At 37.3% G+C, this 27880-nt stretch overlaps 1 protein-coding gene across 2 annotated transcripts in view; it reads right to left on the minus strand.

The window, feature by feature from the left end:
* TBX18 (T-box transcription factor 18) overlaps positions 1 to 27880 on the minus strand; it is a 92053-nt gene that overhangs the window by 43129 nt on the left and 21044 nt on the right. For both annotated transcript variants that reach the window (XM_040350050.1, XM_040350049.1), the window contains exons 5-7: positions 17338 to 17505; positions 14609 to 14673; positions 4916 to 5010 (exon numbers count right to left, since the gene is read on the minus strand). In XM_040350050.1, coding sequence (XP_040205984.1) covers positions 4916 to 5010; positions 14609 to 14673; positions 17338 to 17505 — 328 coding nt within the window. The remainder of the gene's footprint in view (positions 1 to 4915; positions 5011 to 14608; positions 14674 to 17337; positions 17506 to 27880) is intronic.

The raw sequence follows: 27880 nt of genomic DNA on the forward strand, positions 1-27880 counted from the left end.
TTAGCTATAGGACAATGTGTTAAGTATTAAAGTTCTGCAATCATAGTGAAATATTTTGCTTTTTATATAGGTAATTCATTACAGAATGTGCTATTTCTTAAGAATGAATCATGAAAAATGTTTCAAATCAAGTCCATCTGTCTACAAGTTACCCCCAGGTGTTCATTATTAAAGAGAATGCAAACATTATTTAATAAGTATTTTATTCAGTTATTATGTTCAGACAAAAGGTAAAATAAAAAGTGTGGTATATTTTTTTAGGTAAATAAAATATATTATATTGCAAATTATTGTGTCATATTTTTATTAGATAGAAGATATCATGTCCATTCTCCCATGTGTACAAGGCTCAATTTTAACATTCTGCTTATAAAGCCCAAAGCTTAAAAAAAGGCTAAAATATAACTAAAGGCAGTAAAAAAAATTAAGTTTGGATAGAGTGGAGATGGATAAGAACACCTGTCTGATTTTGTATTGTTCTCTGTATATCCGTTAGGAAGATTCTCCCTCTCTATTTGTCCTGTTGACTGTTTTCACCGAAATAGGACACTAGCTCTGATGACCCTGGTGACACTCAAGGATTCTCACATTTTGGAGGGATTTTGTGAAGGGGAATCTCCCCAATGGCACACAAAGAAAAAACTCATAGAGGTTATAACCCTCCCTTACTCTATTCCAGAGGGGCCATATGAAGATTCAATTAGAGAGTGGGTCTGAAAGCTCCCCCTACATATGGACTTTGGTGTCCTTTTCAGCATATAAGCATATGGTTGCTGCTCAAATAAGCTGCTATTTTAAATATTGCCAATATGAAACTATAGATCCGATTTATTTACCGGTATATAACGCTTTGCTCTATCATTGTAGCCTTGTCGAAAGGGCAGTCTCTGGCCCCTGAAACATGTTGACTCTGTCTACTATCTGATCACACTATGGAATCATTTGTATATATATGAATCATTTTTCTTTTATTTACATTACAAACCAAGGAAACTGTGCAAATTAATTTGTGTGTAGGAGCTGCCAGCCCAAAATTCACATATCCTGTTTAAAAACTGCAACACTATTGGATAAGCAATACCAATAGAAAAATCCTACGGTTACAGTGCTACTCATCAATTTACTTAAAGCGGAGTTCCACCCAAAAATGGAACTTCCGCTTTAAGTACAGGTGACCCCCTGACATGCCACATTTAGCATGTGATTTTTTGGGGGGGAAGCGAAAACCCTATTTTTAGAGGGATCCAGCTCTCACTTCCTCCTGAGGCACAGCGGCACCGGAAGGAAGTACACCTCTCCCCCTCCCTCTCGGTAATCATCTGGGACACGTCACAGGTCTCAAATGATTGCCTGGCCAGTCACAGTGCACCACGTGGATCGCGCATGCGAAGTGAGTGCCCGGCTGTGAAGCCACAGCCAGGTGCCCACAGTGTCAATTCCAGCACCACAGAGAGGAGGGGGAGAGGAGCGGGGCTTTGTATGCCCACATCACTGGACTGTGGGACAGGTGAGTGTCCGATTAATAAAAATCAGCAGCTGCACTTTTTGTAGCTGCTGACTTTTATATGGGTGGAACTCCGCTTTAAGCGTTATACACATGACAAGTAAGGATGGTCCGAACAAATGTTCTAACCAGAACTGCAAAACTCATGTGAGCCTGAACAGGAAAAAATAGAAAGTGCCTATTTTGAAGGCTTATATGCAAGTAATTGGCCATAAAAGGGGTATGGGGGTCTGGATACTGCCCTGAGGATATGTATCAATGAAAACTTAAAAAAAAAAAAACAATTGTTTTTTCAGGAGCAGTGATTTTAATTATGCTTAACGTGCAACAATAAAAATGAAAATGTCCTTTAAATATAGTGCCTGGGGGGTCCCCTTAGTCTGCCTGTAAAGTGGCACATCTGTAACATGCTTAAAACATGCTACAACAAAAATTATATTTGTAAAGAAAAAAAATCTAATTTAAAATGACTCGCTGTTGCAAGTACCGGCACCCGGCTATTGAAAAAATAAAGAAAAAAACGCGTGGGGTCCCCCCAGTCAATACCAGGCCCTTAAGGCATAGGGACCCCCTCAAAATCCATACCAGACCCTTATCTGAGCATGCAGGTGACTAAGGTTCACTTTCAGATAGGGAATATGCTGGTATAGGAGCCAGTTGTGTAGATGGAGAACTAATCTCTGTCCCAAATCAATTAACCACTTCCAGACCTGCGCACGACGATGTACGTCCATTTTTTAAAGATTGATATCTCGGTAACGGCAGCAGCTGCTGCCACAACCTAGGTATCAATCTTTAGTGTGCGCGGTCTGGTAAACGATAACGGCGGTCTCCGCGGCGGATTCGCCGCGAGTTCGCCGTTATCGGTGGCGGGAGAGGGGCCCCCCCCTCCTGCCGCTCTCCCGTGCCCTCCGCCGCTTTCCGGAGCCGTCGGTAGCGGCGGAGGCGATCGGGACCGTTCGGCAGCTGAGCGGGGACGAGACTGAAGGAAAAATCTCCTTCGCCCATCCCCATAGCTCTGCTGGGCGGAAGTGACGTCAAAACGTCAGTCCCGCCCAGCCTCTTAAAGAGACAATTTTTTTTTTTACCCCAGATCTCATATTTAAGAGGACCTGTCATGCTTTTTTCTATTACAAGGGATGTTTACATTCCTTGTAATAGGAATAAAAGTGATCAATTTTTTTTTTCAGTGTAAAAAGTAATAAAATAAATAAAAATAAATAAGAAAACAAAAAAAAAAAATTTTTTTAAAGCGCCCAGTCCCGACGAGCTCGCGCGCAGAAGCGAACGCATACGCGAGTAGCGCCCGCATATGAAAACGGTGTTCAAATCACACAAGTGAGGTATCGCCGCGATCGTTAGAGCGAGAGCAATAATTCTAGCCCTAGGCCTACTCTGTAGCTCAAAAAATGCAATCTCTAGAATTTTTTAAACATCGCCTATCGAGATTTTTAAGGGTAAAAGTTTGACGCCATGCCACGAGCGGGCGCAATTTTGAAGCGTGACATGTTGGGTATCATTTTACTCGGCGTAACATTATCTTTCTTAATATATAAAAAAATTGGGCAAAATTTATTGTTGTCTTATTTTTGAATTAAAAAAAGTGAATTTTTCCCAAAAAAAGTGCGCTTGTAAGACCGCTGCGCAAATACGGTGTGACAAAAAGTATTGCAATGACCACTATTTTATTCTCTAGGGTGTTAGAAAAAAATATATATAATGTTTGGGGGTTTTAAGTAATTTTCTAGCAGAAAAAACTGTTTTAGTCTTGCAAACACCAAATCTGAAAAACACCTAAGGTCTGGAAGTGGTTAATGTCTGAGAATAGTTTACTATACTATTTCAAATTTCACATTTCCTTAAGAAAAAAAGGTAACCAGTTGTCATAGCAGAGCCTCACTGTCCTTTTATTTTTTGAGTTAAGGTAATGAATAAGTATCCACTGTAATAGTGTCTGGAACTTAAAAACTCACTTCAATGTGATTTTGGCTAAACCCTGACCGGCTGTGTCCAATCACACACAGAGTTCTGTGTTTACAATCACACAGAACTCTGGGGTTGATTTACTAAAACTGGAGAGTGCAAAATCTGGTGCAGCTCTGCATGGCAACCAATCAGCTTCTAACTTCAGCTTGTTCATTTAATCTTTGACAAAAAAACTTGAAGCTTATTGGTTTCTATGCTGTCCTGCACCTGATTTTGCACTCTCAAGTTTTAGTAAAGCAACCCCTCTGTGTACATTGAACAGCAATCTGGCAGTTTCTTCTCCCTTAAAAACAGGGAGAAAAAACAGCCAGATCTGTTAGTAAAAGCAGCTCACATTACACACATTATACTTGTTAGGCACACAGTTAATTCCTTGATTTCCCCTAGATGTTAACCCCTTCCCAGCCAGTATTATTGGTACAGTGTCAATGTACAATATTATCACTGATCACTGTATTTATGTCTCTAGCAACTTCTGTGTCAGATAATGGCCCTCCCAGCCAGTGTCTGTTAGCGCCAGATTGACCCCCCCCCCCCACCCTATCACAGTCACATTATAAATCACTGCTCACCGCCATTACATTATAGCATCCATACCTGCAGTAGAATATATATATATATATATATATTTTTTTTTTTTTTTTTTTTTTTTTTTTTACTTCTAGTCTTTTTTCATTTATATAATAAACAAAATAACACAGTGGTAATCAAATACCACCATTAGAAAGCTCTATTTCTGTAGACAAATGATATACATTTCATTTGTGTACAGTGTTGCATCACCATGCAATTGCCAGTTAAATTAACACAGTGCTGAGTAGCAAGAAATGCTCTGGTCATAAAGGGGGTAAAGTCTTCCGGAGATCAAGTGGTTAATAGCTATATTTACTGTACAAAACAAAATTATCATATGAAGTAATAATAACAAAGCAAAGGGAATACATAAATATTATTATTAGCATTTTGGAACTGTGCTAAAGTATGGCTTTAGTTGATCATACAAGTAACATATCTGCAAACGTTAGCTTTTCAAACCACTGTTAAAATACATAATTTTTTTATTAGTATTGATTTAATTTTAGACAGACTACTATTTCAAAGTAGAATAAAAAAGATAAAAATGTTCACGGTCACCTATTTCTGTAACTACACTTAGGCTAGGAACTGTATATAGCATGCAGATACCAAAATAAATGCAAAGCAACATATATTATGTTAAGTCTTAAAAGTTTACAATTTTTTTTGGCATGTGCACAAAAACTGGGCCTCACCCCAAAATACAAAAATAACTCAAATTTTCAAAAAATAATAGGAATCATCGTAAAACATTAATTTTTAAATTATCCATTACTTAAATATGATCCATTCTGCAATTAAAATAATTCTGCTATATTTAGGTATCTAACAAAGTATAAAGATATTTACCCTGTTTTGGAATGCCAGGTATATCCTCAAATGTCAGAGTTCTCAAAGATGGTCTCCAAAATGCATATGATTCCACAAGGGCTTCTAAACCCATCCTGCAAAAATCCAAACTTCCAGTAAATATATTTCAACAATTATATTTTAACAGCACACACAGATGTAAAGAATTGCCGCATTAAAATGCATTAGCTGTCTCTACAAAGTTCACACTCTGAAATGATTCAGACATTAAATGTACACTCACATTGCCTACCTATAATTTACACTTAGAAAACCTAGAAAAAGGTGAAAAAGTCATTTTCTACAAAAAAATTAAAATAAATAAACTTCTTCAAATCTTTTACTGTAAGTGATTTGTTTTTATTTAATGCTAGCTTGAGAACGTACTCATACTCATCAAACAGTATTATGCCAAGTTTTTTTGAGATCACAGATATTGTGCAGGCAAAGGCTATAAAGTGTTTATTAGCCAAACCTGGGCAAAAAAAAAACGTTATTTTCGGCAGTAACCCAGACTTTTCACTTCTAGTTAAAAAGGAGATAAAAAGGTACCTCCTGGAGAAGTATAGGCTGGGTGATAATTTATACAAGATGCCTTCCAACAATTTCCACATTTTATCACCAATTTAATTGATACAATCAAGTGGCCACATATATTTAATGAAATACTTACAATTATTTACAGGGTAGAAATTGTTTTGCCTTCCTGATTTAACATTTTATAGGGTCAAACTCAAACTTTAGCAAAAGAATGGAACTTTATTCTCACCACATAAATTTGCTTTCACTTTGCTAATATACTCCAGGATATCTTTTAACGGCTTAAGCTGCTGATATCTATTAAATAAACCCTGCTATTATATATGTCTTTAAGAAGGTTGAAATGTTATATATATATTTATACAAATATATATACTGTGTATTATAAAATTGTGTTATACCTAAAGTTACTGTTTAACTGGTAAATTATTACGATTTTAACAACTTAAAAATGGTATTGTATAACATTTAATTTTTATTTATTTGTTATTTTTAAAACATTGTCACATTTTGACTTTTGCACATAGTTACCTTTCCCAGCTTTAGAAACTGAGACAATGGGGTTGGTTTATTAAAGGTTTAGAGACTTTTCACTTAACTAATTGTATATTCATTTGGAAAGAGAATTATCACGATAGATAAGGTGATGTTTTAGTAAATTAACCCCTACGCAGATATATTTTAAATATAAACAGCTTTACCGCTAGTACAAAAAGTGGAAAATTATAGTGGTAGTATTAAAAGTTATTTGCTACAAACAACAAAGCTTTTAAGCATACAACTGTTTATTGATTACATTATTAACTTGTTTTTGATGAGTTTGTTAATATTATTATGGAACAAATATACCCTGAATGCAGTTAGGTTGAATAATTAAGCGGGCCTTATACTGTTAGAATTATGGCCGATTCAGAGGAATCCATTATAACTCTAACAGTAGGTGGCCCTTCCGGCTCAACAAAAGCTGATTACTCAGGACCAAAAATCATCAGCCAAAAAATCACCTGAAGCCAATGATCTGCAGGCACTGTTTGGGTATTTTGACAGCTGGTGCTAGAGGCTGTCAAAATACAATAGCCCATCAGCGGGATCCATCTGTCCACACCATTTGTGTAGATAGAGGAATCTGTGCAACTTCTTTCATTCAGCCTATTAGCATATGGCCAGCTTTATCCTATGTGTCCAGGCACAGGAGTACTATTGTGAACTCCAATTCATTGGAACTTATTTACTATAGGGAGTACAGCCTGCTCACATAGCAACCTGAATATTTACTGAGCTTGGTTAATATGCTGTGTTCACTTCAATCATTTATTTATTTATTACAGGTATTTATATAGTACCATCAACTTACACAGTGCTTTATATATACTGTACATTCACATCAGTCCCTGCCTTACAATCTAAGGTCCCTAACTCACATTCATAAATACATATACTAGGGCCAGTTTAGACAGTAGCCAATTAATCTACCAGCAGGTCTATAGAGTATGGAAGGAAATCGGTGTACCTGGAGGAAACCTGTGCAGGGAGAACATGCAAACTCCAGGCAGGTAGTGCCGTGGTTGGGATTCAAACTGACGACCCTAATACATATAATCATGTGCATGTAATAAAAAAATAAAAAAAACATTTTTATACATATTTTTTTTTTTAATATTATTAGATAAATAAAAGTGAACAGGGCTTCACTATATTCGCTAAGATAAGCAAAGTCTGCAGTCCTTGAAGTTCATGGTTTGATCTTTATTATTACAATTATTTTTCACTTATTTAAATTTTTTTGGTATAACATAATTAAAAAAATATATTTAAAATAGCTTTAACAGTAAAATAAAATAGTGTGGGGGGGAAAAACAAATAAACAAAGGGGCCCGGATCCACAAAGCAGTTACGCTGGCGTATCTATTGATACGCCGCGTAACTTCTAGGTTGCTCCGGTGTATCTTTGTTTTGTATCCACAAAACAAGATACGCCTGAAGCTGGGCTAGATCCGACTGACGTACGTCTTAGTACGCCGTCGGATCTAAGGTGCATATTTACGCTGGCCGCTAGGTGACGCTTTCGTCGATTTCTGCGTTGAGTATGCAAATTAGCTAGATACGCCAGTCCACAAACGTACGTCCGCCCAGCGCTTTTTTTTACGTTGTTTACGTAAGGCTTTTTTCGGCGTAACGTTACCCCTGCTCTATGAGGCGTACGCAATGTTAAGTATGGACGTCGGGCCAGCGTAGAATTTTCTGTCGTTTGCGTAAAACGTTCGCGAATAGGGCTTTGCGTAAATTACGTTCACGCCGTCTAGGCATTGAGCGGGCGTAATTTAATTTGAAAATCCGACGTGATACTGAGCATGCACACGCATGCGCCGTACGAAAAGAGCGTAATTTACGTGGGGTCAAGCTTGTTTTACATAAAACACGCCCCCCTGTTCATCATTTGAATTCCGTGCCCTTACGCCGGGAGATTTACGATACGCCGCCGTAACTTTAAAGGAAAGTGCTTTGTGAATACAGCACTTGCCTCTCAAAGAAGCGGCGGCGTAGCGTAACTACGATACGCTACGCCTGCCTAAAAATACGCCGCCCTACGTGGATCTGGCCCATAATGTCTTACTAAAAGAGAAGTTACCAAAGGATATTAGGCAATTTTTATTTTACATTTTTTTTATACGTTTATAAAATAATCTGTTAAATTATTATTGTTTGCATTTTTAAACAAATATTTTATACAGGGGACTTTCATAACAGTTTCCTAATTAGTAATTGCAGCACTGACTGCTCACTTTTTAACTGCTTCTTTTTATAAAAGAATACATATTTGGAGATATATTCTAAGAAGGAGTGGGTGTGTCCTTCTACTAGCATATTCAGCTGTGTATGTGTAATTCAGCTGATGAGCTATTCACAACATAGAGATAAGTCAGCTTGTGGAAGAGCTGCAGAGTAGCTGTAAGTGTGCCACCTGCTGCATACAAGTGGTAAAGATGATATATTCATATGAAAATATTCACATTGAACTGGCAAGAAACGCAGTACAAAAACGGACATGTTATTTTTTTAATCCTGAACATTTTAAAGAAAATATATAAAAAAAACACTATACATTCCCTTTAATCTATTTATTGGAAAATGGTGTGCTTCAGGAATTAATTCTGTTTTCAAGTCTATTTCTTTGTAGTCCAAAGACTGTAATATCTGTGAAGTAAGGTCCCAAGGTCTTAAAGTAGACTAATTCTGAGCTGTGATTAAATCACCTCTTAAACTAAACCAGATTTTAGCCTGTCACCCTTCTTGTAGATCAAACAAAAGCAATGAGCTAGAGGGAGAAAACATTCCTTTTTGTAAAAGAATAAATACTTTTTTTTCTCAGTGGAAGCAAGAGCAATAAAGAGGCAAAGCAAGTCATTTCCTAACAGCAAGGCATACATGCTAATATTTAATTCTACCCTCCTTGTTCTAATGACTACGGTTCATGCATTACTTTAATAAATGTACAAAAAATATATCAGTTGCATATTATTGTTATAAATAGTATTTGATATAAGACTTAAATAGGCCACGAGTAAATATTTATGTGAAATGTGAATATGTACAGGTAGAGAGTAGCTTGAACTTTGCTAAAAGCTAGGATCCAGGAGCAACCAGCTAGGTTAAAGAATATTGGGCCAGATCCACGTACAGCGGGCGCAACTTAATTTTTGGGATTTAAGTTACACCGCCGCAAAATTTCTACCTAAGTGTCCGATCCACAAAGCACTTACCTAGAAATTTTCAGCGGTGTAACTTAAATCCGTCCGGCGCAAGGCGTGCCCAATCTAATGGGGCGAGTCCCATTTAAATTAGGCGCGCTCCCGCGCCAGATGTACTGCACATGCTCCCGACGCGATTTTCCCAACGTGCTTTGCGCAAAGTTACGTTGCGCCGAGTTTTGTGAATGGCGCCGGGTAAAAAAAGTTGCGTCGGGGAAAAAAAGAGATGCGGCGGGAAAAAAAAAATGAAAAAAAAATTGGACAGCGTCGCGGGAAAGAAGGGTCTACTTTTACATGGTGTACTAACTTTACACTTTGTAAAAGTAGCCCTAATTTTGCGTTTGCAAACTAACAACTTACAGAGACTTCACGAAGGGAAAACGCTTCGTGGATCTCCGTAAGTGCTAATTTGCATACCCGACGCGGAATTTCGACGAGAAATGCCCCCAGCGGCAGCCGAGGTACTGCATCCTAAGATCTGACAGTGTAAAACTATTACAGCTGCCGGATCTTAGGAATATCTATGCGTAACTGATTCTGTGAATCAGTCGCATGGATAGAAACAGGGATACGACGACGTATCAGTAGATACGCCTGCGTATCCCTTTTGAGGATCTGGCCCATTCTTTTTATGTGAACATTTTGTATAATATTACCCAGTATAAAATGTAAACATTGGTTGTAAAACTAATGTAACACATGTATTTTTAGTAAATCATGTTCTAAACTTTTACAAACCATAATCAACACACCACTGTTATGGTTCAATCATAGTTTTGGGCAAACAGAAATGTATATACTACTTTTGCTGCCTGTGTTCCCATTGGAGAGATTTCAAAGAGGTAGGACATTTCAGGGAAATCAGGTAAACCTCTGTTTGATTTATCTGCAGGATAAAAACCTGACATAGGTTCTAACCCTTTCTTATTCCTTCACCTCTATTTAAGACTTGACATCAGTCTCCTTAAAGGCATCTGACCGATCAGATATTGTCATAGAATAGTTGTTTTATAGTAAGGAAACTAGTGATTCAAAACTAAAAATCCATGTGTAAGTTTAACCTATCTGAAGCTAACGGACCTGCCGCTCCAGTGTGAAAGTAGCCTATTGCCGCGTACACACGATGAGGCTTTTGCCCGGCCAAATCACATCGGAATTCCATTGAAAAAAATAGAACATGTTCTATATCTAAACTCCGATGGAATTCATAGTAATTTCCAATGAAAAAACTCAGATGGGGCTACACACGATCGGAAAATCCAATAGAAAAATGTATTTTCCGTCAGAAATTCCGATTGTGTGTATGGGGCATTAGGCTAAAGACATTAATGAGCAAGTTTAGGGTGGAGGAACTTGACTGGCCTGCACAGAGTCCTAACATCAACCAGAAAGAACATCTTGGGGATGAATTAGAGCGGAGACTGTGAGCCAGGCCTTCTCTTCCACATCCGTGTCTGACCTCACAAATGTGCTTCTGGAAGAATGGTCTTAGCGGCGGAGACAATCCGATCCCATTCCCATCAGGTACATGCAGCCGAGTGAGTGGAAGATGGCCCCCACTTGGCTCCATAACATTAGATGAAGGAAGCGACATCAAACGTCACTTCAGCCCAATGGTCTTAAAGGGGTAATGATTATTTTTTTGAAAAATAAAATGTTTTTTTTTTTTTCTTTTAATTGCATTTAAGTGTAAATTTGAGATCTAAGGTCTTTTTGACCCCAGATATCACATTAAAGAGGTCCTGTCATGCCTTTTTCCTATAACAAGGGATAACAATGGATGTTTACATTTTTTTTTTAAAAGGACAGTGTTAAAAGTAAAATAAAAAGGTAAAATAAATAAGAAAAATGTATAATTTAAAGCGCCCTTTCCCGCTGAACTCACGTGCAGAAGCTAATGCTTATGTAAGTCACACCTGCATATGAAAACAGTGTTCAAACCACACATGTGAGGTATCAATGCGATCGTTAGAGTGAGAGCAATAATTCTAGCAATAGACCTCTTCTATAACTCAAAACATTTTTAAACAACACTTATGGAGATTTTTAAGGGTCAAAGTTTGTCGCCATTCCACTAGCAGGCGCAATTTTGAAGCATGTCATGTTGGGTATCAATTTACTCGGTGTAATGTTACCTTTCACAATATAAAAAAAATTGGGCTCACTTATTGTTGACTTATTTTTAATTAAAAAAAGAGTATTTTTTCCCAAAAAAATTGCACTTGTAAGACTGCTGCGCAAATAGGTTTTGACTTAAAGTATTGCAATGGCCGCCATTTTATTCTCTAGGGTGTCTGAAAAAGGTATAAATAATGTTTGGGGGGTTTTAAGTAATTTTCTAGCAAAAAATACGATTTTAACTTGTAAACAACAAGTTTGAAAAATAGGCTTGGTCCTAAGATTTTTCTTTCTGGTGTATTCTTTCAAACATGCACACCCCAATGTTAGTCACACAAATAACTGCCAGTTTATGAAGTCTTTTGCAGGCTTGAAGCAAACCCCTTCAGGAATGACAATTAATGTACAGAATTCATTTATATGACCAACATTAAAGGGTCAAGAACTGTAAGCATTTTAGGAAAGGGAAATGTTTTTTTTTTTTCCCTTCTTTTTTACTTTTGCTTTTATAAATAAAACTAGAAGTTACAGTTTTGCTTTAAAGGAAAAGTATAGTGCATTAATCATCCACATTTTGAGCAATAATTGTAAGGTTTACCTGTTTTATTCAATTTCAAAGCAATCTCTTAGGGGTATATTAAAAAAATCAGTCAATGTAACATTTACCAAACATTTTGTGGCAGGTAAATCAATCACTGTAATTTAAAACACATACATTAGGAGCACAGACATTAATTAACCTGCAGCAAATGTTTGGTAAATATCACATCTCAGGCATATAGAGAGTGGGTTCACCTTTTTTACCAGCATTCAGCTTGCAAATTGAACAACCTTTTAGAAATCAACCCCAGTGCGGTTTTAAGTAATCACACCTAAACAGCCGGCTTGACATTGAGGGCCGGTTCACACCAGGGAGCACACAGGAACACACTCATTGGAATGGCCTGAAATCACACTGCACCGTACAAAAACAAGTGCATGCATTACTTTAAAAAAATGACCAGCAACCAGATTGCATGGTACTTCTGTACATTTCTATCTGGTGGAAGCAAACACACTGCAATTGTGACCTGCGTTTGGGGTGTCGTTAGCATTGCATTGACACCCACTTCAGATCGCAAGTGCAGTGCTTAAACATGGTGCGGGAAATGCACGGGGAACACAGGTTTCCCTCACCACATTCTAGTGTGAACAGACCCTGAGAGAAAGAAAAGGTAATGCACAACAACTGTGCCAATCAGGAATCAGAAATTGTATAAAGTACATAGCAAATAGCTCTACATACATTGAAAATGATGCAAAATATATATATTTAAAAACAGGCTGTTTAACCACTTAAGGACTGGGCCTATTTTTCAGACTCAGTGTTTACAAGTTAAAATCTTTTTTTTCCTAGGAAACAACTTAGGACCCCCAAACGTTATATTTTTCTAACACCCTAGAGAATAAAATGGCGACCGTTGCAATACTTTATGTCACATCATATTTGCACAACGGTCTTACAAGCGCACTTTTTGGGGGAAAAAATACACTTTTTTTAATTAAAAAAATAAGACTACTGTAAAGTTAGCTCTATTTTTTTATATTGTGAAAGATAATGTTACACAGAGTAAATTGATACTCAACATGTCACGCTTCAAAATTGGGCCCGCGCATGCAATGTTGACAAACTTTTACCCTTAAAAATCTAACAATTTCTACAGGTTTCCAGTTTTGAGTTACAGAGGAGGTCTAGGAGTAGAATTATTGCTCTCGCTCTAACGATCGCGGTGATACATCACGTGTGAACACTGTTTTCATATGCGGGCACTACTCACATATGAGTTCACTTCTGTTCGTGAGATCAGCGGGACGGGGCGTTTAAAAAAATTGAATTTTTTTAACTTTTTTCTATTTTGACACTGTCCTTTTAGAAAAAAAATGTGGGTCACTTTTATTCCATTACAAGAAATGTAAACATCCTATGTAATAGAAAAAAAGCATGACAGGGCCGCTTAAATATGAGATATGGGGTCAAAAAGACCCCAGATCTCATATTTACACTTAATTGCAATAAAAAAATAATAATGTAATTTTGAAAAAAAAAATCTCCTTTAACCTCCTGAGATTTTTGGGCTAAAATCGGTAACCCCGAGTCAGACTCGGGCTTGCCTCGCTGGATGTACAGGGAGTGTTTACTTACCTTGTCCCTGAATCCAGCAATGCCACCGCGCTGTGTGAGCGAGCGGGTCCTCGCTCGATTCACACAGTGTCCTCCTGTGCCGCCGATCTCCGTTCCCTGCGACGTTACGACGCACGGGGACGGAGAACGGCGCCAAATTCAAAAAAGTAAACAAACACATTACATACAGTATACTGTAATCTTATAGATTACAGTACTGTATGTAAAAAAAAACACACACCCCTTGTCCCTAGTGGTCTGCCCAGCGATAATAAATTATAATCACTTTCAGAATTGTGCGATAGCGATTTGTGGGGAAATTTGTCATAAAAAAAAAAATAATGACAACGACAATTCTGCAACTGAGCAAATTTCAGTGATTTTGATTTGATTACATTATTGAATAATTTTTATTATAATTATATTATTATTTGTTATAATTATTTCTAGTTATTTATTATATTATAATTTATAATTTTGTTTTTAAAAAAAATGTCATACCCGGGATGCCTATTAGAATCTTGTTTGGTCAGATTTAAGTGAGTTATTTCTAAAAATTACAGGCCTACAATATAAAACGCCAAATTTCCTTGCAAATAATGGTACCGCTTTCAGCATGTTTTTTCTGAAAGAATCATACCGCCAGGGAGGTTAAGCGCATTGGGTGGAAGTGACATTTGACGTTGCTTCTGCCAGTCAATGCTATGGAGCCGAGCGGGGGCCATCTTCCCCTCACTCGGCAGCCAGGCATTCACAGGAAAGGACACGATTGTCTCCGCTGCTACTGGCAGGTCCAGAAACCCCCGAAGCGCGGCGGGAGGGGCACCTCTCCCAGCGCCCATAAAAGTGGTCTTGCGGCGAATCCACTGCAGAGACCACTTTTATCTGAAAGCAGACCGCCCTATGAAGAAGAGGATACCGGGGGTTATAGCAGCTAGCTGCTGCCATGACAATGATATCCCTCTTCAAAAGCAGCCATATAATGATGGTGGGCAGACCGTAAGTGGTTTAACAGACCACATTTTCTCTTCATGAAATGTATTTAGTACAATGTAAAATTCAAAAAGAAAGAGTTGTACTAAATGTTTTACCATTTGTTAATTTAGCATGAAGAAAAACACCTACCTGTTTCGCCCAGAATCTCTAAATCCCTTTGCAAAAGGATTTCTGTCGATTTTCAATCGCGTTATCTGGAAAAAAGTACAGAAAAGGTGATTAATACAGTTTTAAAAAAAAAAACAATGAAACATATGCATCCTTGAATTTTTAAGCAAAGTGATCATATAAAATGCATTGTTTCCTCTTAAGAGTGTGTTTTTTGTAATATTGTTGTCAAAAAGTTATTTCCAAGTTTTCTTACTGAGGCTCCATGCACACTGGGCTGAAAAAAAATGGTAATTACCGTGGCAGAAAAAAACACTCTTACAGAGCATTTTTGTACACAGTTTGGCGAGTTTCAGAGTGTTTAAAGTTTTTTCTACCAGAAAGCGCCAATCAAAAACACAAACTAGAAGGGGTTTTTTTTCCAGCTTCTAAACGCTAAGCTTAAATTATGCCTATTATATTGTCCTAATATGCAAAAACACATAGGATAGCATAGGATAGCATTGAGCTGCTTCTACAGACAAAACTCCCATAGAAGCAATGATTTTTAAGCCAGTGTGCATGGAGCCTTATACATTTTATTCATTAAAAGGGAAATATTTTCCTGCACTGCATATATCTATTTATTAGTTTATGGTTTCTGTTATAGCACATTTCCAAATGTATTAGTATTAGATATTATCATATATCAGAAGAGTAAGTGAAGCAATTAATTATCGTAATAAAAGTGACAATTGACAAGTGACTATTGATAATCAGTAGAGTTTGACCAAAGATTTATGGATTGTGAGCAACAAAGACCCTCTGCATCCTTAAAATTTGTCAGGACACAAAATAAGAGCTCCTGTTGCTGACTTGCTTCTAAAGTTGCATGCTCCATGGCTGTCATTCTTGTCCTTGAGTCATTACTTAGTGAGTCACTCACCTGTAGAAAGCATGTGCATCTTAGGTTACACATCACCTAAAATGTGCATGCTACTTCCAGATTCACCAAGTAAAAGGATAAGGTTGACAAATTCAAAGTATGTACCTTCAAAAACAAACAAGCAATTTTGTCTGTCATTATTTAGCCCTAAGAGAGTCAGGCCTCGTACACACGACCGTTTTCCTCGACAAAATCCATCAAGAAACTTGGTGGCAGAGCTTTTTTCCCAAGGAAAACGGTCGTGTGTATGTTTTTCGTCGAGAAAACTGTCGTGGATCTCAACGAGAAAAAAAACAAGTTCTCTTTTTTCTTGTCGGGAGTCTCAATTTCCTCGTCATGTTTCTCGTCGGGCTGGTTTACGACGAGAAACACGTTCGTGTGTATGCTTAGAAACCTGCGCATGCTTAGAATAAAGTATGAGACGGGAGCGCACCTTCGGTAAAAGTAGCGTTCGTAATGGAGATACCACATTCGTCACGCTGTAACAGACTGAAAAGCGTGAATCGTCTTTTACCAAACTTTTACTTAACACGCAGTAACATGAGATTAGCAAAATCAGCCCCAAGAGTGGCGCCAGTGGAATCGAACCTCCCCTTTATAGTGCCGTCGTACGTGTTGTACGTCACCGCGTTTAAGAACGACGAGATTTTGTCTTGACAGTGTGTACGCAAAAAAAGCCTGACAAGGAACTCATCGAGGAAACGATGTTTCTTTTACAATGAGTTTCTTGGTCGTGTGTACGAGGCCTCAGAGTTAACAGTGTCGATAGTGATGGTAGTGCCGTAAAATAAATATTGTCCTAGCAAATTAAGAAATCATCTAAGACGAATGACAACACTATCTCATAAAGTCATAAAGTCAATTTCAGCCAATCCCGCAGGATAACCCTACTCTGATTTACTTTGAATGAATGTTATGTGTATATGTATATACGTCCAAATAGACAAATTCCCTAAAGGGGAATACATCCCTGTATTTGTAAGTGTCTTTTTCCAAAGGGCTTGCCCCACAGAATGTGAATAAAGATTCAAAAACAAAACAAATTTTTTTTTTATCTTACAATTAAATTATCATTTGATCATTTTTTAGGTTTATAAATGTTTTCTTATTACTTTAATTTCTTATAGTTCAGATATCACCTGCTGTATATTGCCGAATAGGGTTTTAATTAAAAAATATATATTGTAATACAAAAAAAACTATAAGAATAAATTCATAGAGGCTCATTAGTAAAGGAGTTGGTAGTCTTCATAAAAAAATAAAAAAAAATTGAATATTTTCTTTAATCATCCAATTGTGAAAATGTATACAAATTTTCAGTGAAGATTCTCAACGCCTTTACTAAATCAGCCTCAATGCCTCATTCAATGTTTGTGTTGAGTACAGGTTGGCTAGCCTGGCATATCTGCTGTGCTTCCTGGCACCCTGGAAATATTCCTGTCATATCTCACAAAAATCACAGTCTTATGTCCCGTACACACAATCGAAATTTCCGATGGACTTTTTTCATCAAATTTTCTGATCGTGTGTAGCCCGATCAGAGTTTTTTCATCGAAAATTCCGATGAATTCCATCGGACTTTAGATATAGAACATGTTCTATATTTTTCCGATGGAATTCCGTCAAGGTTCCGATGTGATTTGGCCAGGCAAAAGCCTGATCGTGTGTACGTGGCATAAGTTGTTTTTCCATTAAAAATAAACACATTTCACCTTTATATTTTAAAAGATTCAGTATATTAGGTTTTAAATTAAAAGGTTTGATTTCATTCCTTCTCTGTTATCCAGCTGCACCCAAGCTAGTAATGAAAAGTTTAAAAGAGTACCTGTTGATTCTGGTATGCTGTTACAGTAGTGAAAATTGTTTCAGGGAATGCGAATGCCTTCTCCCCTTCTCCTGCTGGAATTGGTTTTACTGGAGACAGTTCATCGCCACAGTCTTTCCGAATCACATGGACACGTGGTTGATATTTGTGCATTGAATGAAGAATTATCTGTGAAAAATTACATTGATTCATTATTTACTGTGGGCATTTCCTTTACTGTTTTCATTTAAAAAAAATCCCCAAGAGACCAAAAAATTTTATGAAACGAGGTGACCGAAAGTTGATCATTAGTTATAAATTAGTTACATATTTTAGCCTGTAATAATATTTTACTCGGTGCTAAATATTAGTCTGATCCTAATTATTCACAGTTGAATAGCCATCAAGAGTGCGTTTACAATTGTGGTTTGGTTTTCATCCTGCAACTTCAAACGCTAATAATAACTTATTTCAATGCTGATGACTTCAAAATCGTCATGGAAGGCATGAATAATCAAGAACAAACTGTAATGGAAATGGTACTTTGACCATTCCCAAATCCTATTGATGTCGTTGCCGATGTGCCTTGGCTTTTCATAGGAACAATATGCGCTCTTGCTTTCAGTAATAGGGAAAATAGTCACTTGTTTCCAATTAGGCAAAAGTTACAACACATCTTTCATCACAGTAAAATGTACATGGTTACAGTGACAGACTTCAATCAGCTAAATGATATTCCAACTGTGAAATACATAATAATTAAGAAAAAAACAAGAGTGTTATTTGGACGAGTACGTTATTCTGGGGTTGAATTACAGTATCAGAGAATAGTCTTTTGTAATTTTTATTTGTACTGGGGTTTTATTTGTACTGGGACGTATGATCTCAAAAACAGTAAAGGGTTAAATATACTTCTTTCTTTTAACTTTTTTTAGTGGCTACCGGCTAACCCTGCCCTGGGAAGCAGTGAAACAGTTTATTGACATCCTATGCATTCAATGCATAAACGTTTAAGGGTAAAAAAAAATGTACTATATAAAATGTTAAAATAACACATAACGGTCTCCTTACTGTGTCCTGCACAGTTCCTCCTCATCATCACACAACCACATCTAAAGTTAATACCAGTCTATAGCTGTGGTGGCTGTATCATGTTTCATATTTCAGCCTAAGAACATTTTCCTATGTACAGAAAATGCCTTTTCACTTTGCTAGAAATGAGTCCTATTTTTGAGCTGCAAAGAAAGCAAAATTATTTTGTCTTTCTTTTAAAAAATTATTAGTCCCATCAATCCACTGTGACAGTAAATTGACAAAGGTATATGTGTTTGAAGTTCATCCTGTTGACCAAAAAGGGTCTCCCTACATAGGTACAGTAGAGATATGAATGTAGCTATGATGGGACAGAAAGTTTGTTATTGTGGGATTAGTAGGTAAAAAAAAGCCAAAATAAGCATAAAAAAGTAATGCAGCCATCATATCTAACAACTGCTGAAATTGCAATATACTATATTTTTAAAATGAAAAAGAGAAATCACCGCTCTAGGATACTAATCAGAAAGTCTCCTCACCTGATCCAAAGCCACGGGTGCTGGCAATGCATGGAATGATGCAAAATGAAGGAAAAACGTTCTGGACAGCCGCACTCCAAAAATAAATTGCTTTTATTTTAAAATCAAAAAACACACAAAAAGCATGCCACAGTAGATGGGGTAAAAATCTGACGCGTTTCACACCAAATGTTAGTGCTTATTCATAGATTTGAATAAGCATTAAAGTTTGGTGTGAAATGCATCAGCTTTTTACCCCATCTGCTGTGGCATGCTTTTTGTGTGTTTTTTTATTTAAAAATAAAAGCAATTTATTTTTGGAGTGCGGCTGTCCAGAACGTTTTTCCTTCATTTTGCATACTATATTTTTACATTTTAAAGTTTAAAGCTTCCCAACTGAGCTACTCTAGAACTTCCAGACACCCAAAGGTGTTTATACTAATTTGTGCTACAGGCAGAAAATTAAGGCAGGTGGCAGAAAGATTAATCTAGAAACCAGGTTAAGGTCATACCCAAAATAGCAGAAAGAAAAACAACAAACTAAAGCCCTGTACACATGATCGGAATTTCCGATGGAAAAGGTCAGACTGACTTATTCCATCAGAAATTCCGACCGTGTATGTATGCCCCATCTGAGTTTTTCCATCGGATATTCGGAGAAATTCCATTGGAACATGTTCTCTTTTACTCCGATGGAATTCCGTCGGAATTCCGATGTGATTTTGGTCGGACAAAGGTTTGATCGTGTGTGTACAGGGCTTAACAGGGATCTTTGCTTGATCATTGGCACTGCACTGGGCAAATTATAACCTGGTGCCTGGTCAGGTCTGTGGAATGCTAACAGCTGGTAGATTCTGTAGGCACTCTACAAGAAACGGTACACCTGACCAGACAACAAAAAAGAAGAAGTTATGGGAACCAGAATGGCAAGATGTACAGGTGTAGGTAGGTGGCTAGCAGAGAAAGAAATGGTAATCCCTGCACAATCGTATCTGGACTGCTCACTGGAAGACACACTTGATGAGATTACTTCTCCAAATGACTAATATATGAATTAATTTAACTGATGTGAATCAACTCATTAAAAAATCCATATCTTTTCAACATGTTTAAGCCTTTTGAACCCATAATATTTATTTTTTTACTGAATTAATGAAAAATAAGCAAACCATACTTTCTAACAATCATGAAGCTGACTGCTGACTACTAAAAACCAACAAGACAGTCATTTGTAGCCCTCAATAAATAGATGCGGAGTGACACACTATGCAAATTATATTAACTAGATCAACTAAACATGCCTAAAATGTAAAACCGGTGTTCAAGAAACAGACTAATAACAAAAATGTGGACGATGACTATCAACTCATTTAACAATAATATAATTTTTTTTTTTAATATTTAGTCCATATTGCTTTAATATGTTTAAATGTATTGAAACCCTAAACCCAAAAAATGTATATATTGCAGCCAGTATTTAGACGTGATGGCTGCATTTGTTTTCTCTTTTTTTTTGTTTATTTTCACCTGGTAATCCTCCAAATATTACACTTCTTATCCCTTCATGTCTACATATATCTGCACACACAGACTGAACTTCAAACATGTCTGGCTTTGTTCATTTCTATTACATGATGGATTGTTGCAATTATAGCTTATAAAATTAGGATAAGAATGTGTGTGCTTTTTTCTAGGCTCACAGGAAGTGTCAAGGAAATTGTATTTCTGGCAAGATTTAGAAGTGTATTCTTTCTTATTACAAATGTTTTTAACCTGAAAGTTAAAACGAATGCAGCTACCTCATCTAAGAGCTGGTAAGCTGCAATATACCACATTTTTGCTTTTAGGTCTAGATGCGTTTTAATGTCTTATAAAGAGGGATTTGGAAATCTCGTCTGTTAGATTCTTTCTGTATGGTTGATGATTGCTTTTTCTTGTTCTGGTGGAAAGTTTTTTTTTTTCTAAAGAATCTGTGTGACTTTAAATTTCTTTAAACTATACTGAGTGTTCCTGCCATGGATGTCCTTAGTCAGGCACTAATAAGTCTCCCAACTGTGCTTCTGTATTGTCATCCTGTCACACAGGCAATGATGTATCCTGGCCTAGGCCAACAAGGCCCAGGCCTAGGGGAGCACTTTGCAGGGGGGCAGCATGAAACAAGTCCCCACCGGCTTGCGCTACACTGTTAGGCAAATTAGTCTAGCGCCCCCATAAAGCGGCCACACTGCTTCCGGTATGCGGGCGACCTATCATCCTGGACTACAAACCTTCCTCACTGTGCTATGTATCTGCTGCACCATTGGCATGATTATATCTTCTTAGTCTTCTCCATAAAATTATCAGAAATTTGTGCTTAAAGTAGAGCTATAGGCAACACGTTTTTTTTTTTCATTTTGGATAGAGTAAGGGAGGATTATAGCCCCTGCCAGTTTATTTTTTACCATCCCTGTCCCATTGCAGAGATTTCCCTTCACTTCCTGCCCCATAGCCAAACAGGAAGTGAGAGTTAATCTATTTAAATTAAGGGAATCCATTGCCCCCCCCCCAGGCCCTCAAAACTAGTGTCCCCACTTGAAATTTCAGGGCAGGTCTTAAACAGCAAGGGGGTGTGGCTTGACAGGAAGGGGTGGGTCATATTTAAACTAGGGTGCATGAGTTTGGTCAGGCCTAGGGCAGCACAAAACCTAAATGCACTGCTGCACACAGGTTTGCATTGAAGACTGCAAGTGACTGTTTCAACACATATGAAAAAAAGGGCCTTTACATTTGTAAACTGTTTTATTTAAAAAAAAGAAATACTTCTCTATTAATACAAACAGAGCATTTTTTAGAAATAAAACCCAGTAACAATATCCTAGAATATGATCCTATAATAAAATTAAAATAGACTGACAAAGTTTGAAAACTGCTAGTTAATAAATAAATGGTACTGCAGATGCAGACAATACAGCCCAAAGGTGGCAGTGTTTTTCAGCAGGCTGAAGGCTTTCATTTTTGTCAACGAGGCCTCCAGAGCTGATATAGTGGCCACATGATCAGGAACCCATCTGATTGGTTCCCAACCATCACTGCAGCCTCAGTTGACCTTCAGTGAAAGACAGAATTGAGAGCAAGCAACTGTGCAAAGTGGTGGCTGCTTGATTTCAAAGGCAAATATGTTTGTTAATGTATGAGTCATCATGCTGGGAAATGTTTATAATCAGATTGCAGGTGGGAAGGGGTTAAACTATAAATATGTATTGTTTAGGAACCCTACTACATTATGCATGTCATACCATACATTTACATTGTCTAGTTGGCACCACTAGGTGCTTGCATGAGCCTTGTGATATTTTGTATAACTTTAAAAGTCTCCAGAAAGGTTTTTCATTCTGATAAGGAGACAGCAACCAGCTCCCATGATCAATGCCTCTGATTACCACTTGTACCCCACTGTTGGTTGGTGGAGCCACCCATCATATTGATGAAGTAATAGCATGGCATGGGTGGTTGGAGGGCTGGTATGGAGCAAGAAATTATAGGAACATTCATTGTTTCAGAGTGCTTTACTTTTGGAGATGACCTTTAGAGAATGAAAGTACCTGTTACATACATTTTATATGAACCCATGTACACATAGAAATTTACCAACAACTATAAAATGTGAATATCTCCTTAAAAATTCCATGCAATTTACATCCAATCCAAAAGTGGCCCTTACACCACAATTATAGTATTTACTTCAACTGATTCTATTTAATCCATATCTAATGCAACCATTTCAAACTGACATTTACATGTCTAAGTGGCCAGCAATAAAACTTTTATTGGAGAGGAGATGACAGGTGAAAAAAAGCTTAGCCCTTAAAAAAAGACATATAACCAAAGCTATTTTGGCTTTACTCCTCCTGTAGTTCACGGGAGTGCACTTAGTTCTGCAATCCTGTGACCCATTTTCCGCCGTCAGTGGGCTAAAGCCTCCTGTCAGCTGACGTCACTCAGCCAGTCCAGGCTCTGAAAAGTTCCCCACTTTAAAGTCGTGATTCAACCCAAAACCGCCCGGCACCTGGCATCTGTGGGGTTCCATTTTTAGTCTTAATTTACACTACTGATTGTAAACATTTGTATATATACATATATATATATATGTATATATATATATATATATATATATATATATATATATATATATATATATATATATATATATATATATATATACTGTTCAACTCAAAATGTATTTAAACCAAAGCTAAACACATCTCCTATGGGTAATGGTCCTAGGGCAGTGATGGCAAACCATGGCACCCCAGATGTTTTGGAACTACTTTTCCCATGATGCTCAGCTACACTGAAGAGTTCATGAGCATCATGGGAAATGTAGTTACAAAACATCTGGGGGTGCCAAGGTTCACCATCACTGTCCTAGGGAGAACCAACAAAGTGGTATATTAACTCAGGAAATCAGTCTGAATCTACTGACCTGGAATATAAGTTTGACCTTTATTAAGCATTATTAAACTTTACATTCTGTAATTGCTGTCAATGGAGCACCAAGAAATTCCACAGCAGTTTTTTCACATGCTTATATAGTAATATTTAGGATGAAGTACTTATAAAGTACCCATTTTTTGTTTCATTATTTTCCCTTCCAGCATAGTTTTTGGATTATGTATAAGTGGACCTTTAAATATGAAAGACATTCAACCAGTCACTATTAAAATGAGTCTGGACAATGTCAGTCTTAAATGGTTCTAAAGTTTGTGTGTGTTTTTTTACCCTAATGCATACCCTGCATTAAGTTAAAATAACACCCCACTAACTATTCCCTCCCCCCACACTAAACACTTACCTGAGTCCTCTCGCAATCTTGCACTGTGCCTGTTTGTAGTGCCTCTGCCCTCTATTATTGGCCTCTGAGAGCAGTGGGAACCATAGGCTCCTGCTGCTGTCAGTCGAATCCTTTGGGGAGGAAGCAGGGGTGTGGCCGAGCCATACTGTGTGTGTCGCACAGCCTGGCTCAGAAGCACACCTGACACAGGTGTCTCCATAGCACAGGGCTTTCTATGGATGCATTGGTAAAAAAAAAAAAGAGGGGAGAACACCAGCAGGGGAGCACCGAAAAAAAAGGTAAGGGACTGCACTGTGCAATATCATTTCACAGGGCACGTAAGAATAACCTCTTTTTTATTTTCATTTTAGAAAATTGCCTTTAAATTATGAGTTATGAGTCCATCTGCTGAATATACTAAATACTAATCATACGATTGATATACATTCTGAAATCTTGAACTATTCCAGAAGAATAGACAACTAGAAACCCCAGAAGATCCACTAAAAAACCTACACACACAAATGCACTCTCTTTTAGAAAATAACGAGTTATATATCCAGTCTGCAAAATATTTATTTTCTTGTATTATAGAACAGTCCTTCTACAAATCTTTTAGAAATAGTATTTCAAAGTCTTTTACTTAAACCATAATTTGAGGACAATTTTAACAATTTTAACAATTTTGCATCAGCCTGCATCAGCCTGCACCCCAGAGTTTTGTTTGAGTACACCTTTAAGTAAAATACATTCAACCAAATAACTTTTGAAAATAAGTTTGGACAATATCAATCTTGAATCGGACCACACTAACAAATGAAGCCCCAGCGAAAACCCTGAGTCTATACGCTATGTAATATTGAAACCCTAGTTTTAACACCATCTTGAAGGTATATTTACTGTGTGTTTTGTAGTTCAGCACCATTTGCAGCTGTGAGAAACTTGCTATTTGTGTCAAAAACTTGAAATCAGTAACTCTGCATTTGGGAAAAAAATCCCAAGTTAACTTTGTTTTCTTCTGAAATCTTGAACTACTCTAGGAAAAATAGGCAACTAGAAACCCCAGATGACCCACTAAGAACCCACACACACATACATGCACTCTCTCTCTTACAGAATAAATAGTCGTATTTCCAGCTTGTAAAAATATTTCTTCCCTTACATTACAGAACAATCCCACTACAAATCCTTTCAAAATATTCTTTCACCAAACCATAATTTGAGGCCAATAGAAACAATATTTCCATTGTTACAGCCAGCATTAAAAGAACCCTATGTAATTTGCATCCACAATCTAATCTGTGCGTGGTTCAATCATTAGTTGAGGCTGTCCTCATTATAACTGTCAGAAAAAGCATTGGTTTCCAGTGCTCCACTCCCAAAATGTTGTCTCCTTTAAAAAGCTTGAAGTACTTTTGCTTTGAAATATCTGAATTAACATTTACTTTTATGCATTCAAGAATCAGCTGCACTAAAACAGATATGTGCAATAAGAAAGAACATATTAATAAATACCAAATAAAGCATTAAAACAAATTTAAAAAGTAACCCCAAACCAACATAGCTTGCCTTTACTAAGATACAGTAAGTGAATATTTTCTTTGCTAAGTAAACAACCTCTACTACTTTAGTAAATCAACCCCACAGTTTTGTAAGGATCATTAAGTCTGCTTTCACATTTTGTTATAGCACTATAAAAAAGATGTTAGTCAAAAGTCTACATTTAGAATTGGGTATTTACTCTTTTGGACACGATCTACAGCCTTACAACTTTGTGTTTTATACTTTAGTAAAAGTCCTTTGTGATAGCTGTTACCCATATAATAAAACCCAAGGAATCTCCATCTACAATAACTGTCTATCGAAAAGTGGAAACTCTAGGTAAACAATTAAATAATTAGCCGAATACTTTTATATGAACTGTTTTACCTGCCAAAGCATCTGTCACCAGCTTGGTCACCACCTTGCTTCAAAGCCTGTGATTCGACAAGGACCAAGCAGCATATTGATAAGCAGGAAATTGGGGGGGGCAGGGGGAATACATGCCTGGGGCGCCAACTTGAGAGCGTCTGATATATGCAGTGCTGACACTAGCTGGGATTTGGGAGGTTGGATCAGGCTGAACTGATCCACTGAGCTGCATTTACAGGGAGCCAAGCTCACACACCACTGGTTGCTCTGTGAGCCCCCACTGCCACTGATCACAGTGGAGCTGGGATCCGGACACCAGGACTCAGCCTGCTACCTTGCTGCCTTGAAGTTAGACCTGGGCAGGAGGGATGACGGGGGCATCATTTGCTAGAACTGATCTAGAAGGCCAGATTCAGCAGCTGCAGGAGGAAAATACAACCAATGGCGATCGTTTCTCACCTCCCCGCTGGCTGCTGCGATGTGTCAGGATGGAGAACAGGAAAGGGGCTGGTAAATATGTAATTTACAGCCCCTTCCTTTTTTGAATAAAAAGTGAATGAAACATTTTTGAGTGATCAGAACTGACGGGAAGCACAGAGCACTTTCTATTAATTAATTCAGTCTAGTGCATCTGAGGCTGCAGAGAACAGAACTGAAGGGTCTGTATCAAAAGTTTTTAAACCCTGATTTTTCACCAAAGACCCCTAACATATAAGATTGCAAAAAATAAATAATAATATTGTAAAAAAATTATTGAAAAAATTATTATTGTAAGAAAAAAAATACAATTAAATATAAAACTACTGACACCATTCTCTGCCCTACTGCCAAGTTCTCTGCCCTACTGACATCAGCCACTGCTCTTTTGACTGACACAACCCACTGCCCTACTGACAACCTCTGCCCTACTGACATTGTCCACTGCCCTACTGACACCAATCTCTCTCCTACTGACACCATCCACTGCTCTACTGATACCAATCTCAGCCCTAATGACACTCTCTAGTGACCTACTGTCACTGTCCATACACTATCCACTGTCCTACTGACACTGTCCACACACTGACTGACACTGTCAACAGCCAAGTTCATATTTTTGCAGTGACATTTGTTTTAGTATTCATAGCATATTTTTAACGCAATTTGGCTATACCCAGTGTTCTCTGTGGCGCGCATGCTTTTCTTGGGGCACCCAAAGGTTTCCCAGGTCTTTTACAATTCTATTGTGTATACAAAAAAAAAAACAACGCTTTATGTGGAGATTTCAAGCCTCGCCCCCAAGGTGTATTGGGAGGGGCATTGCCGGGAAGGAAGAAGGGCACACAGAAGCAGGACTTAATAAAGACCCACTTCTTGACTCACTCACTTCAAGCCGCACTCAAGTGCTGCTTGAAATCTCTATTACAAAAGCTTTGAAATGACTAACATATATTATTATTACCATCCTATGTCTTATCGATATATATATATATATATATATATATATATATATATATATATATATATATATATATATATATATATATATATATATTACACGTCTCTCTCTGGGCAGGGGCTGGGAGTGTGTGGATGGGGGACTTATTTCCTGGGGCTGGGGAGGGTGCCAAACTGAGTCTTTACCCCAGGTGAAAGAATTTCTAGCTTTGCCACTATTAAGATAACCATCCTGCTATTTCTGCCTGTCACAAGCTTCCAGTGCTAGACTGATAGCGCTGTGCAGTGTAAGATCTGATTGGCTTAAAGTGCTGCTCCTATTTCTCCCAGGCTTGCTGTGCCTGGGAAAAAAAGAAAACCAAAATATACATAGAATTCAGTTACTTATGCCTGGTGTATTATAAATATATTTAAGGATTTACTATTTAACAACTGGGTTATTATGTTTATTTATATTTGCCCAGAGCTCAGCTTCAACTGATTCTACTGATATTAAAATTGATATTGAAATTTTTCACCTATAAAGTTGAATGTTAGGTTCCTACTCCATATACAATCCTATTCCTTCCGTTCATAAACAATAGTCCCCCATAGGTACCATTATATATGAATAGAGATTAATATAGCATTAAATATATAAACAGCAGTGGTGACTTAAACTAGGAACAAACATGTTGTCACAATAAAGTCTTATAATAATCTTGGCATTTTTAATTTAAGGTAAAAAATACACTCAAGTTAATTAAAAATAAAGTAATATAATGCATACAGAGAATTTTGACTCTTAAACTTGGTTATTGGTATATAGAAGTTGTTTTGCACCAAGCCACACACTAATTCCTGTGCCTTTGGATGT

This window comes from Rana temporaria, chromosome 4 (assembly GCF_905171775.1).
Source record: "Rana temporaria chromosome 4, aRanTem1.1, whole genome shotgun sequence".
NCBI lineage: Eukaryota > Metazoa > Chordata > Amphibia > Anura > Ranidae > Rana > Rana temporaria.